At 39.8% G+C, this 12407-nt stretch overlaps 1 protein-coding gene across 1 annotated transcript in view; it reads left to right on the plus strand.

Annotated features, from left to right (window-relative positions):
• Positions 1-28: 28 nt before the first annotated feature.
• The window catches only part of pex14 (peroxisomal biogenesis factor 14), a 98685-nt gene continuing 86306 nt past the window's right edge, over positions 29-12407 (plus strand). The window contains exons 1-2 of the mRNA XM_020506400.2: positions 29-366; positions 8742-8786. Of these exons, the coding sequence (XP_020361989.1) occupies positions 331-366; positions 8742-8786 (81 nt within the window). The 5' untranslated portion in view covers positions 29-330. The remainder of the gene's footprint in view (positions 367-8741; positions 8787-12407) is intronic.

Genomic DNA, 12407 nt, shown 5'->3' on the forward strand with positions numbered 1-12407 from the left:
ATATATATATATAAATATATATATATATATATATATATATATCACAGGAGGTTGGTGGCACCTTAATTGGGGAGGACGGGCTCGTGGTAATGGCTGGAGAGGAATGAGTAGAATAGAGTATCAAATAGTATCAAATACTCCCCTCAGCAATCTCCACTGATTTATATATCTATATAGATCTAATCAGAAAATAATATTTACTATATTGCCTCAACATAATAGAAGGAACGAAAAAAAACATAATGTCGGAGTTTTAGTCCAGTCGTCCTTATTCAGGCCTAAGCAATCGTTCCCGAATGAATCGATTTGAAGAGGAGTAGGCTGGGAAAGATGGCATCTTCTGAACAACCTGATCCGCAAACACAGGTCTCTATTTATACTTTCATACCTTATATAATGGTTTGTAGTTGCATATTGCACTTCCTTGAACCTATGAATTACATTTGCTTGAACCTATGAATTAGCTATGATTAAGCTAGACAGCTAACGTTAGTTGCTAGCTTGGTCTAGCTTGCTAGCTCGAAAAAGTTTCAATGTTTCTGTGTTGACAGGTGAAGGCCACGACACTACCCATACTTTCTATACATGTGAAAGTCATGTAGCTATCATGGTGTCTAGGTAGGTAATAGTTCAACGAGAATCGAAAATATCAATGCTCTAGCTAGCGAAGTAATAGCGCTCGAAAATCCTTCTCCATATATAGGGGTTTCAGCGTTTACATTTTCCCACATTTGGCCCCATGCGAACTACAATTTCGACGTTGTGTTTTAGAAAAGCAAATAGTCAAAGCTTTCAAACCGGTTTTCTAAACATATGTTGACATGCCCCTTATCTTTCATATCAGCGAGAAATAATCTTTAAAATAAAAAAGACATACGTATGCCCTTTACAGACAGACTTTACGGCATGTTGCCTGTAAAAAAAAAAATAGATTAATCGGTCAATGTTTTTTTAGAGCCCAATTCATTTACCACATTCTTGCCAGGATAATAATTTTATATCTCCATGCATATACTGGCTGGAGTGGGAGGAGATGTAGTCCCATGTGGGTGGACTATTTTAATAAATCCATTGAATATACACCATTACCCAAAAAATCCATTATTAATTCATTTTAGGCAGGTCCTAAGAAACACGATAATAAAATGTATTTTAAAAATAATAGATTGGCATATTCACATGAAATCAATAGTTATTTTGTTAATTAAATAGACAAGACAGACTTAGGCTAACCTGATCACAATCAACACCAAAGGCTAAGAATATAATGGAAATATAAAAAATAAAATACAAATCATATTTTTCCCACACAACTTGTGTCACGACAACGTGTGGAACCCCTGTCATATAAAAAAAGGATATGTTGAAACGGAGCCCAAGGCAAGCCCATGCCTTTTTGATCCACGTTTCATCTCTTTCCTGCTAGAGGTCGACCGATTAATCCCGATTTAATTAGAGACGATTTCAAGTTTTCATAAGAATCGGTAACCTTCCTTTTTCGAGGCCGATTATGGCCAATTACATTGCAATCCACGAGGAAACTGTGGCAGGCTTGACGGCCTTTTACGCGAGTGCAGCGTCAAAAGGACCTAGTAGGTTGCAAGGAGCCAAGGTAAGTTGCTAGCTAGCATTGAATGTATCTTATAAAAAACAATCAATCTTCACATAATCACTAGTTAGCTACACATGATTGATGATACTAGGTTAACTAGCTTGTCCTGCGTTGCATGTAATCAATGCGATGCCTGTTAATTTATCATCGATTCACAGCCTACTTCAACATCGCCAAACGGGTTATGATTTAAGAAAAGCGCATTGCTGAAAAAAGCACAGTCTTTGCACAAATGTACCTAACCATAAACATCAATGCCTTTCTTAAAATCTATACACAGAAGTATATTTTTTTAAACCTGCATATTTAGTTTAAAGAAATTCATGTTAGCAGGCAATATTAACTAGGGAAATTGTGTTCAATTTCAACTTGCGTTCAGTGCAAGCAGAGGAAAGGTATATGCAACAGTTTGGGCCGCCTGGCTCATTGCGAACTGTGAACTAATTTGCCAGAATTTTACATAATTAACAACAACATTGAAGGTTGTACAATGCAACAGCAATATTTAGACTTAGGGTTGCCACCCGTTCGATAAAATACGGAACGGTTCCTTATTTCACTGAAAGAATAAATGTTTTGTTTTCAAAATGATAGTTTCCGGATTTGACCATATTAATGACCAAAAACTCGTATTTCTGTGTTTATTATATTATAATTAAGTCTATGATTTGATATTTGATAGAGCAATCTGACTGAGCGGCGGTTGGCAGCAGCGGGCTCGTAAGTATTCATTCAAACAGCACTTTACTGCATTTGCCAGCAGCTCTTAGCAATGCTTGAAGCACAGTACTGTTTATGACTTCAAGCCTATCAACTCCCGAGATTAGGCTGGCAGTACTAAAGTGCCTATAAGAACATCCAATAGTGAAAGGTAAATGAAATACAAATGGTATAGAGAGAAATGGTTGACGCGTTATAATTCCTATAATAACTACAAGCTAAAACATCTTAACTGGGAATATTGAAGAACTGGGAATATTGAACCACCAGCTTTCATATGTTCTGAGCAAGGAACTTTAACATGAGCTTTTTTACATGGCGCATATTGCACTTTTACTTTCTTCTCCAACACTGTGTTTTTGCATTATTTAAACCAAATTGAACATGTTTCATTATTTATTTGAGACTAAATAATTTTATTTATGTATTATATTATGTTAAAATAAGTGTTCATTGTTCATTCAGTATTGTTGTAATTGTCATTATTACAATATAAAAATTGGCCGATTTTTATATGGCATCGGCCTTTTTTGGTCCTCCAATAATCGGTAACGGCATTGAAAAATCATAATCGGTCAACCTCTATTTCCTACCCTCACTCTGCTTTGTGGTGTAGGGTCTTACATCGAGAGTATCTTCGTGAAGATACAGATTTAAACTATAGATTGCTATAATTTTCTAACACATTTTAGTCTCATGTTGATATTTCACACCATCTGCAGGATTTTGGAGTTGCCTATATGCGATCGAGCAAAATGATTGGCCTACACTTGATTTAGGCTACGTTATAGCATGCTAAATATTTCTGATCAGTGATAGATGAGCAAACGAATAGGTGAGCTATCATCGCACTCCCACTTGCCCAGCTAGAAATCACATTGATTAAGTGTGTTGTTGAAATATAGTTTGATCTTTTAGAAATTAAGCAAATTGATTGCACCCAAATTGGCCATCATAATTTAAAGGATTCATATGATATTCAACAAATATAGTACCCAACATCCATAATTAAGACATGAGGAATTCCCAAAAATGGTCAAAAGCCACCCACATAAAATCCACCCCCCCACTCAAACTCTACAGTAATCCCATCCCAAAGACCAGTATACAATAGGAGTTGTCTCTGTCTGACAAGTAGTATGAAGCAGTGGCTTGGAGTATTGTTTCTTCATACAATGTGGCCTAATACATTTCCATTAAATGTGGTGATGGTTAGGGTCCTTTTCCCTGTTCAGAGATGTTAGTCAATGAAGTCATTCACCTTAATATCCCATTATACAGTATGATAGTGTTAAGTTTTGACCTTTTAAATTGAGCTGTTCCTGCTATACTGCCCCACTCTTTTATCCAGTTTCCTGGTCTCCTGTGTTTATAAAATGGATTTGCAACTTTGGGTAGAAAACCAGTAACGTTTGCTCATGATGAAAACAAAGTGTGTGTTCATCCTCACAATTAAAAATAGTCCTCTATGAAAGCAATTCCAATCAAAGTTTATTGGTCGCATACACAGTTTTGCAGATGTTATCGCAGGTGCAGGGAAATGCTCATGTTTCTAGCTCCAACAATGCAGCAATATCGAGCAATACAATAACAATACACACATTATCCAAAAGTAGAAAAAATAACAAGAAATTAAGACCTATCAGAACGATCGATGTCAAAATCCGGAATATAAATAAATATATATGTACTGTATGTGAATGGTGTGTATATAGACTGTATGGACAGTAAATGAATAGAACATGTGTGTACATATAGGATGAGCCAATACTAAAGTACAGTCTATACAGTACCATTTGGACACACCTACTCATTCCATGGTTTTTCATTTTTTTAAACTATTTTCTAATTTGTAGAATAATAGTGAAGACATCAACTATGAAATAACACATATGGAATCATGCAGTAACCAAACAAGTGTTAAACAAAACAAAATATATTTTCTTTGAGATTCTTCAAAGTAGCCACCCTTTGCCTTTGACAGATTTGCACACTCTTGGCATTCTCACAACCAGCTTCATGAGGTAGTAACCTGGAATGCGTTTCAATTAACAGGTGCGGCTTGTTAAAAGCTAATTTGTGGAGTTTCTTTACTTAATGCATTTGAGCCAATCGCTTGTGTTCTGATCATGTAGGGGTGATATTCAGAAGATATCCCTATTTGGTAAAATACCAAGTCCATATCATGGCAAGAACAGCTCAAGTAAGCAAAGAGAAACGACAGTCCATCATTACTTTAAGACGTGAAGGTCAGTCAATCCGGAAAATTTCAAGAACTTTCAATGCTTCTTCAAGTGCAGTTGCAAAAACCATCAAGCTCTATGATGAAACTGGCTCTCATGAGGACCGCCACAGGAAATGAAGACCCATAAATACCTCTGCTGCAGAGGATACGTTCATTAGAGTTAACTGCACCTCAGATTGCAGCCCAAATAAATGCTTCACAGAGTTCAAGTAACAGACACATCTGATTTTTGGTTCCAAACGCTGTGTCTTTGTGAGATGCAGAGTAGGTGAACGGATGATCTCCGCATGTGGTTCCCACCGTGAAGCATGGAGGTGCTTTGCTGGTGACCCTGTCGGTGATTTATTTAGAATTCAAGGCATACTTAACCTGCATGGCTAACTTAGCATTCTGCAGCAATACTCCTTCAAGACTGTTGGAAAAGCATTCCAGGTGAAGCTGGTTGAGAGAATGCCAGGAGTGTGCAAAGCTGTCATCAAATTTATTTTGATTTATTGAACACTTTTTTTTTGGTGGTTACTACATGATTCCATATGTGTTATTTCGTAGTTGTGATGTCTTCACTATTATTTTACAGTGTAGAAAATAGTAAAAATAAAGAAGAACCTGTGAATGAGTAGGTGTCCAAACTTTTGTCTGGTACTGTTCATATAGTTGTGGGTAAAACGGTGTGTAAACATTATTAAAGTGACCAATCAACGACTCTATGTACATAGGTTAGTGTAACCGGTGTGAAATGGCTAGCTAGTTAGTGGGGTGCGCGCTAATAGCCTTTCAATCAGTGACATCGCTCGCTCTGAGACCTTGAAGTAGTTGTTTCCCTTGCTCTGCAAGGGCTGTGGCTTTTGTGGAGCGATAGGTAACGATGCTTCGTGGTAGGTGGTTGTTGATGTGTGCAGAGGGTCCCTGGTTCGAGCCCAGGTAGGGGCTTGGAGTGGGACAGAAGCTAAACTATTACATTAGCAGTCTCAAAGGTTCAGGGCAGGGTACTGTGTGGAAGCCGGCTAGAGATGATTGTTTTAAAGTTTTACCTTATCAACCTTAAATGCTTCAACCCAACTCCCCTTGAATAGTCTAATAAATGCCAGTTCTCTGAGAGGGCTATTCCAATGGTGCAATACTCATAAGAAGAAATGTCCTACAAGCCCAAGACTTCAATGGAGAAATGGACTAGTGACTGAAATGTTTCATTTGAACATGGCAGTCTTATTGTTTTCAATACCATTACTAGAAAACATCTCTGTGCAGTAGGGCTGGGTTGTATACCGTGTTTTATGATATTTACTTTACCTTCTATAGAGGTATTTGAAGGTTTGGTTTGTTAAATGTGATAAGCCATGTGTCAGTTTTCATAGTTTACTTCGCTACTTGAGTCATCTCTCTCCACTCTTTCTCTCCGTGCCACTATCCACACAGACCTAGCCACAGACCAGACCTACCCTGTCACTCAAGGAGTGTATTCGATGTTACTCAACCACGAGACACTTGCGTTCATTCTGCATGGCCAATGCAGCACATGCAACAATGTTGATGACAACAATGCTGTTTTCACTTTGCTTCTTAATTTAAATCCACTAGCATTCTATAATAACACGATTAGTTTGTGTTTCTTACATCAGCAAGTTTGTCTCTTAGCAAGTTGCCCTAAATCTTGTGAGGCGCTAATTGTTCCCCGCTAATGCTAACAGTCAAGTTCTTCCACACCGATCTCGATAAACCATTTCTGTATCGACTTCGCTTTTTGCACAGGGGCATTGTCATGCTGAAGCAGGAAAGGGCCTTCCCCAAACTGATGCCACAAAGTTGGAAGCGTAGAATCTTCTAGAATGTCATTGTAATAATTTGAAGGGGTGTCCGCCTACTTTTGTATATACTTTTTCCACCTTTTGTTAATTTACAGCCTTATTCTAAAATGGATTAAAAGTCAAAAAAAGTATTCAAAGTCAAAGATACCTTATTTACATAAGTGTTCAGACCCTTTGCTATGGGACTCGAAATTGAGCTCCGGTACCTCCTGTATACATTGATCATCCTTGAGATGTTCCTACAACTTGATTTGTAGTCCACCTGTGGTAATTCTATTGATTGGACATGATTTGGAAAGGCACACACCTGTCTATATAAGGTCCCACAGTTGACAGTGCCTATCAGAGCAAAAACCAAGCCATGAGGTCGAAGCAATTGTCTGTAGAGACCCGAGACAGGATTGTGTCGAGGCACCAACCTGGGGAAGGGTACGAACACATTTCTGCAACATTGAAGTTCCCCAAGAACACAGTGGCCTCCATTCTTAAAAATATGTTTATAACCACCAAGGCTCTTCTTAGAGCTGGCTGTCTGGCCAAACTGAGCAATCGGGGGACAAGGGCCTTGGTCAGGGAGGTTATGAAGAACCCAATGGTCAATCTGACAGCTCTTGAGTTCCTCTGTGGAGATGGGAGAAACTTCCAGAAGGACAACCATCTCTGCAACACTCCACCAAACATGCCTTTATGGTAGAGTGGCCAGACAGAAGCCACTCCTCAGTAAATGTCACATGACAGACAGTTTTCCAAAAGGCACCTAAAGGACTCCGACCATGAGAAACGAGATTCTCTGGTGTGATGAAACCAAGATTAAGCTCTTTGTCCTGAATGCCAAGTGTCACATCTGGAGGTAACCTGGCACCATCCCTACGGTGAAGCATGGTGGTGGCAGCATCATGCTGTTTGGATGTTTTTCAGCGATAGGGGCTGGGAGACTAGCCCGGATCGAGGAATGGAGCAAAGTACAGTGAGATCCTTGATGAAAACACTTCTCCAGAGCACTCAGAACCTTAGACTGGGGGTGAAGGTTCACCTTCCAACAGGACAACGACCCTAAGCACACAGCCAAGACAATGTAGGAGTGGCAGACTTGAGGCTGTAATCGCTGCCAAAGTTGCTTCAACAAAGTACTGAATAAAGGGTCTGAATACTTATGTAAATGTAATATTTCAGTTTATTTGTAATAAATTTGCAAACATTTCTATAAACCTGTTTTTGCTTGGTTATGAGTTATGTGTAGATTGAGGGGGGGGGGTCTAATCCATTTTAGAATAAGGATGTAACGTGGGAAAAAGTCAAGGGGTTTGAATACTTTCCGAATACACTGTATTGTAGCCTGCCTGGAGTGGACCTGGGTCCGAGCCGTAGTCGTGTCATGTAACAGTTTCCTACAGAATGTCAAAATGGAGATTAAGCCTATGCTTCAGGAACTACAAATACAAATGTATTACAGGAGTTTATCAGGTTTATGGCCGAAATGTGACAAGTGAATGGAACTGTCTGAAGATTTTTTCCCCCCCAACTGATTCAACTAGATTAGCCTAAATGTTTTAGGCCCTCAATAATGTGCTTACTTTACATCAGCAACCCAGGAATTAGTGCAACATTTGCTTTGTCATCCATTGCTGTGAAGACCGAACTAACAGTGTCAGGCCTACATGCGGAACTGAGACAGACAAGATAACATAATTTGATTTCCGAAATGTAAATGATTCAGACCTTATCTTAAATGTCATCTTCTACCCTATCATACCCTTCAGGCAGACCTGGGCCTCTGGGCATGGGACTCTCGAAACGGACATATCTTACATATTACATTTGTATTATTATACACTAAATAAAATGTAATGACAATGTTAAGGATGTTTTGTTCTCCATTTTGTGAATGTTATTGTACTATGTCAATATCCTCTTAATACAAAGTTGTTCTAATTAGGCTATTGATAGTTGGCCCATGCCTAATGTTGTTTTTAGAAACCCTTTTGATAAATTAGGCCTAGATTTTGTACTAAGATATTTAGTCTTCAAATGGTGTAGGCCTAAGCTATTTATTATTATCTGACTAATATACTAAAGATCTAATGGTCCTTAACCTGCTTTTCTATACAATTTGCGATCTATACTATATAGATATTTTGTTCAGGCTGCTGTAATTCACATGTTCATCTAACCTTTGGCATCTTGGATTTTCAAGCATGTGCCGACTGTGTACAGAGATAGCCTATTCAGGCTACATGAATGTCCCCTGTGGCAGTGTACTTCTGAGTATCATTTGCTGAAATATTAGACAAATCCAACCCGCACACTCCACATTGCCAGTAGGTGGAGCTCTAATCCAAGCATCTGTTCATGTTTTCAGCCTCGTGCTCCGTCCAGAGATGAAGTTGCCCCCAGAGAAGCACTGGTAAGATGACATCACTGTGTTCTGCACAACTAACCAAGTGAAACCCTCCACTGTTTACCAGCTTATTTCTAGTCCTATTTTCACTAGGCAGAGAGTGAACACAAAGCCCTATTCAATCAAAACTAAGGCTAAACTGGATTTTTTTTTTTTAGATAAGTCAAAAAATACTGTTTTTCATGAACATGTTTAGATAGTTCAACACTGTTTTGTTGACTTTAAATGAAGCAATGTGAAATGAAATGACCCTTTCCTGGAAGAATGCTTCTTATTTTCTGTAAACGTGTGTTACAGATTGGTATTGAATAGCTTATCTTTTTATTAGCTGTTGTAAGTCTCTTTCAAAGGGGCTGTAGGCCTACATTTTAATTGCCCACTACCACGCCCTGCATCTTTCCATTTTTTATTCCCTTATGTCATGTATGATTTTCCTCCTAAACCACAGATGAAAAGCGTTTTCCTTGCTAGTTAGTTTATTCTTAACAAATATGTCCGTTAGGCCTCATTTTATTTTGCATCAGAATCTGTGCTCCTTTCAAACCTTTCAGAATGCTGTTAAAGTACTGTTGTGTTTTTGTTTTGTAAGTTTAATGGCATGATGTGCAACAATTTAATGGCATGATGTGCAACAATTTAATGGCATGATGTGCAACAATTTAATGGCATGATAAATTGGCCATTAAAACAAATACAGTGGAATAAAAAGGTAAACCTTGAACATGGCAATGGTCATTTCAACACCAAACAACCACATAGGATATTGCTTGCATTTTGAATGTTGTATCCAAGGATATTTATTGTAGTCATTCGTGTTTAGGTAGCCTCCTGTCCACACAAGGTGTCACTTACAGGATATGTTTAAGTTAAGACTAACCTTGTCACACAGATACAGTATGTGAGCTATGCAGCTCACATATCAGTCCACATATCAGTCCACTTAAAAAGAAAAAAGCAGTGAATGTTCATTCTTATCATGAACTTTGTTGTGGCTTGTAAGATGGAAGATTGTCCAGCTATCATTCATTGTTCAAGGGGACCAATTATCTGACAGTCACTTTGGAACCAGTGACTATCTAATAGGCTTCTTAATTAGATGATACTTCTAGTGTTTTGTCTTTGAGGAATAAAAAAAGGGACTTTTTGAACTGTTCTGCTACATTGATACGTCTCTTTAAAGTCAGGGGTCGATTGGATGTTTGAATTGTTGTACAAAGCTTTGATCTTCTACCATTGTGGTCCGAATGTGGTTCTAATGTGTGAGTTAGATTAATTCTACAGTAAGAGAATGATGCAGAGACAGATTTTTCCCTTAAAAAAAAAAAGTATTTCAAACAAAAGAACATTGATTGCAAAGTTAAACAAACCATACGACTCGATGCACAGGGACTACTTTTAATGGCTTCCACAGAAAACTTTACAGAAAGTAAAACCATTTTTTGCAATAATCGTTTTTTTTGTTTGTTTGGCATACATTTTAAACAAACCAATCTGAGTTTCAACATCATTCTGTTACTGTGGAATTGGCCAAAAGTGATAAGTGGAGTGAAGTCTGTGAGACTGTTTGGGCACTCTGGGTGCTTGCTATGGGTCCGCGTACTGTACCCACCGCACTAGTAACCTAGTGGCACTAGTAGCCTAATATCTTACACACACGTCAACGCACTGGTGCGCCTCATAACAGGGATCCGATATGTATTCTTGAATACATCTGTGACACATTGTCTTAGTGTTCGCTCTTACCTTTCTCATTCGCTACTACCGAGGCTGATTTTAATCCTGTCATGGGGTCATTGATTGTTGTAGTTTTCTCCTAGGCTTTATTTCAATTTAATTCATCTTTATCCAAGTGTGTTACCCCCCTCTCCCCCATTCTTAAAAAGAGGATATATTCTTGTTATGAAGGTCCTGGTTCAAGACATGGTTGACATGTCCCCCCCCTCCCTCCTCTTTTTCTCCTTTCTCTTTTTGATGAGCTGCTCTTTCCCAGTTAAGTGGATTATTACAGTAGGGATAATTCTTGTCACATGGCATTATTTGGATGAGGTGAATAATTGAAATTTGTGTCTGAAAGCATTTTATCTGGATGAGAGGAAGGGGACTGCTGGCAGGGGTTGGAGGGAGGAGGCTTCTAGGTGTGTGTACGTGTGTGTGTGTGTGTGTGTGTGTGTGTGTGCACGCACGCGTCTGAGTGTCAGGCTAGGGACACCAGTCAATGTTAACAGGTTCTGACTCACCTCGCCCGATCAGCGGGCCCTGGCTCACCGAACGGCTCGGTAGCTCGGGTGAAGCCACTGCCACCACCGCCTCGGCCAGGGTGAGACACTGAGAAGGAGCAGGTTTGGACCTGCAGTTTTTCTCTCAGCGGGCTGGCACAGACCGAGCGCTCCCTCCGGTTCACTGGAGTACTAGTCAGTCGCTACCACTGTTGCCTTGGGGGCTGGGGTTGTCCCTCTCATTCACTCGCCCGCCCCTGTCCTCGCTTTGCCACTCACTGCCTCTCCTTCCCGCCATCTTGCTTCTTTTAACCTCATTGCCCCCCATCAAATCTGTCCTTCCCCCTCCCAATTCTATCTAGTTCTCTGAAAAAAACTCCAATCGTTGTCATCAGAAAAATAGAACCATGTTTGTTTGTCAACCCCAGCTCGCACCATTCAATGTGGATATGCTAACGGGCATGACCTCTGGAAAGAAAGAGAAGAGGAGCAGGTTGTTTCAATCTCACTGGCTGGCTGCTGTGTCTCCCATACTGTGTCTCTGCATAGGCTGGGGCTCTACATGATGCTGTGGAAGTGTTGTGTACAGCTGGCCCTCAGGGAACCGAGGGTGTGTGTGTGTATGCAACTATGTGTGTGGGTGCATGTATAGTGTGTGTGTGTACAGTAGGCCTATGTGCGCATGTGTGTTTAGGGGTGGTGGGTTGGAGGAGCAGAGGGAGGAGGTAATGGGAGGGGGGGAAAGTTGTAAGAAGAACATCCCGGTCTCACACAACTTCAAAAGCTCCCCTTCCCCAGGATATTAAGCGACTGTGATGAAAAATTTAGCGAGCGTTAAATAAGGCGCTTTGAAGTGATCTGTTTTGGCTCAGCAGTCTCTGAATTTCCGTAGCCCCTCTGCTATCACCATCATGCTAGCTAGCTAGAGAGTGAGAGAAAATGAAAATGCATAAAGCCCAGGAGTTGGGTGGGGGGGGGTTGAAGAGATGCCAACGTATATGTTGGAAGTACTGCCAGTGGCATGGGTCAAGACTGCTTCTGCTCCCCCTGGTCTATCTCTACCTCTTTCCTTCTCATTTTCCCCTTCTCTTCTGCTATTCTTCCCTGTTCCCATGAGCCCTGGCAGACATGCAGTGCCATCAGAAAGTATTCACACCCCTTTTTACTCCCACATTTTGTTGTTACAAAGTGGGATTCAAATAGATTGTTAACAAAAAAATAACAACCTACACAAATTACTCTGTCAAAGTGGAAGAAAAATTCTAACCTAAAAAAAAAGAAAATGCAGACTAAACCAGGTTTTCCTCTAGGAGTTTACCTGTGCTTAGATCTATTCTGTTTATTTTTATCCCACCCAAAAATCCCTTGTCCTTGCTGATGACAAGCATACCCATAACATGATGCAGCCATC

The sequence above is a fragment of the Oncorhynchus kisutch genome, linkage group LG17, assembly GCF_002021735.2.
Source record: "Oncorhynchus kisutch isolate 150728-3 linkage group LG17, Okis_V2, whole genome shotgun sequence".
Taxonomy (NCBI): Eukaryota; Metazoa; Chordata; class Actinopteri; order Salmoniformes; family Salmonidae; genus Oncorhynchus; species Oncorhynchus kisutch.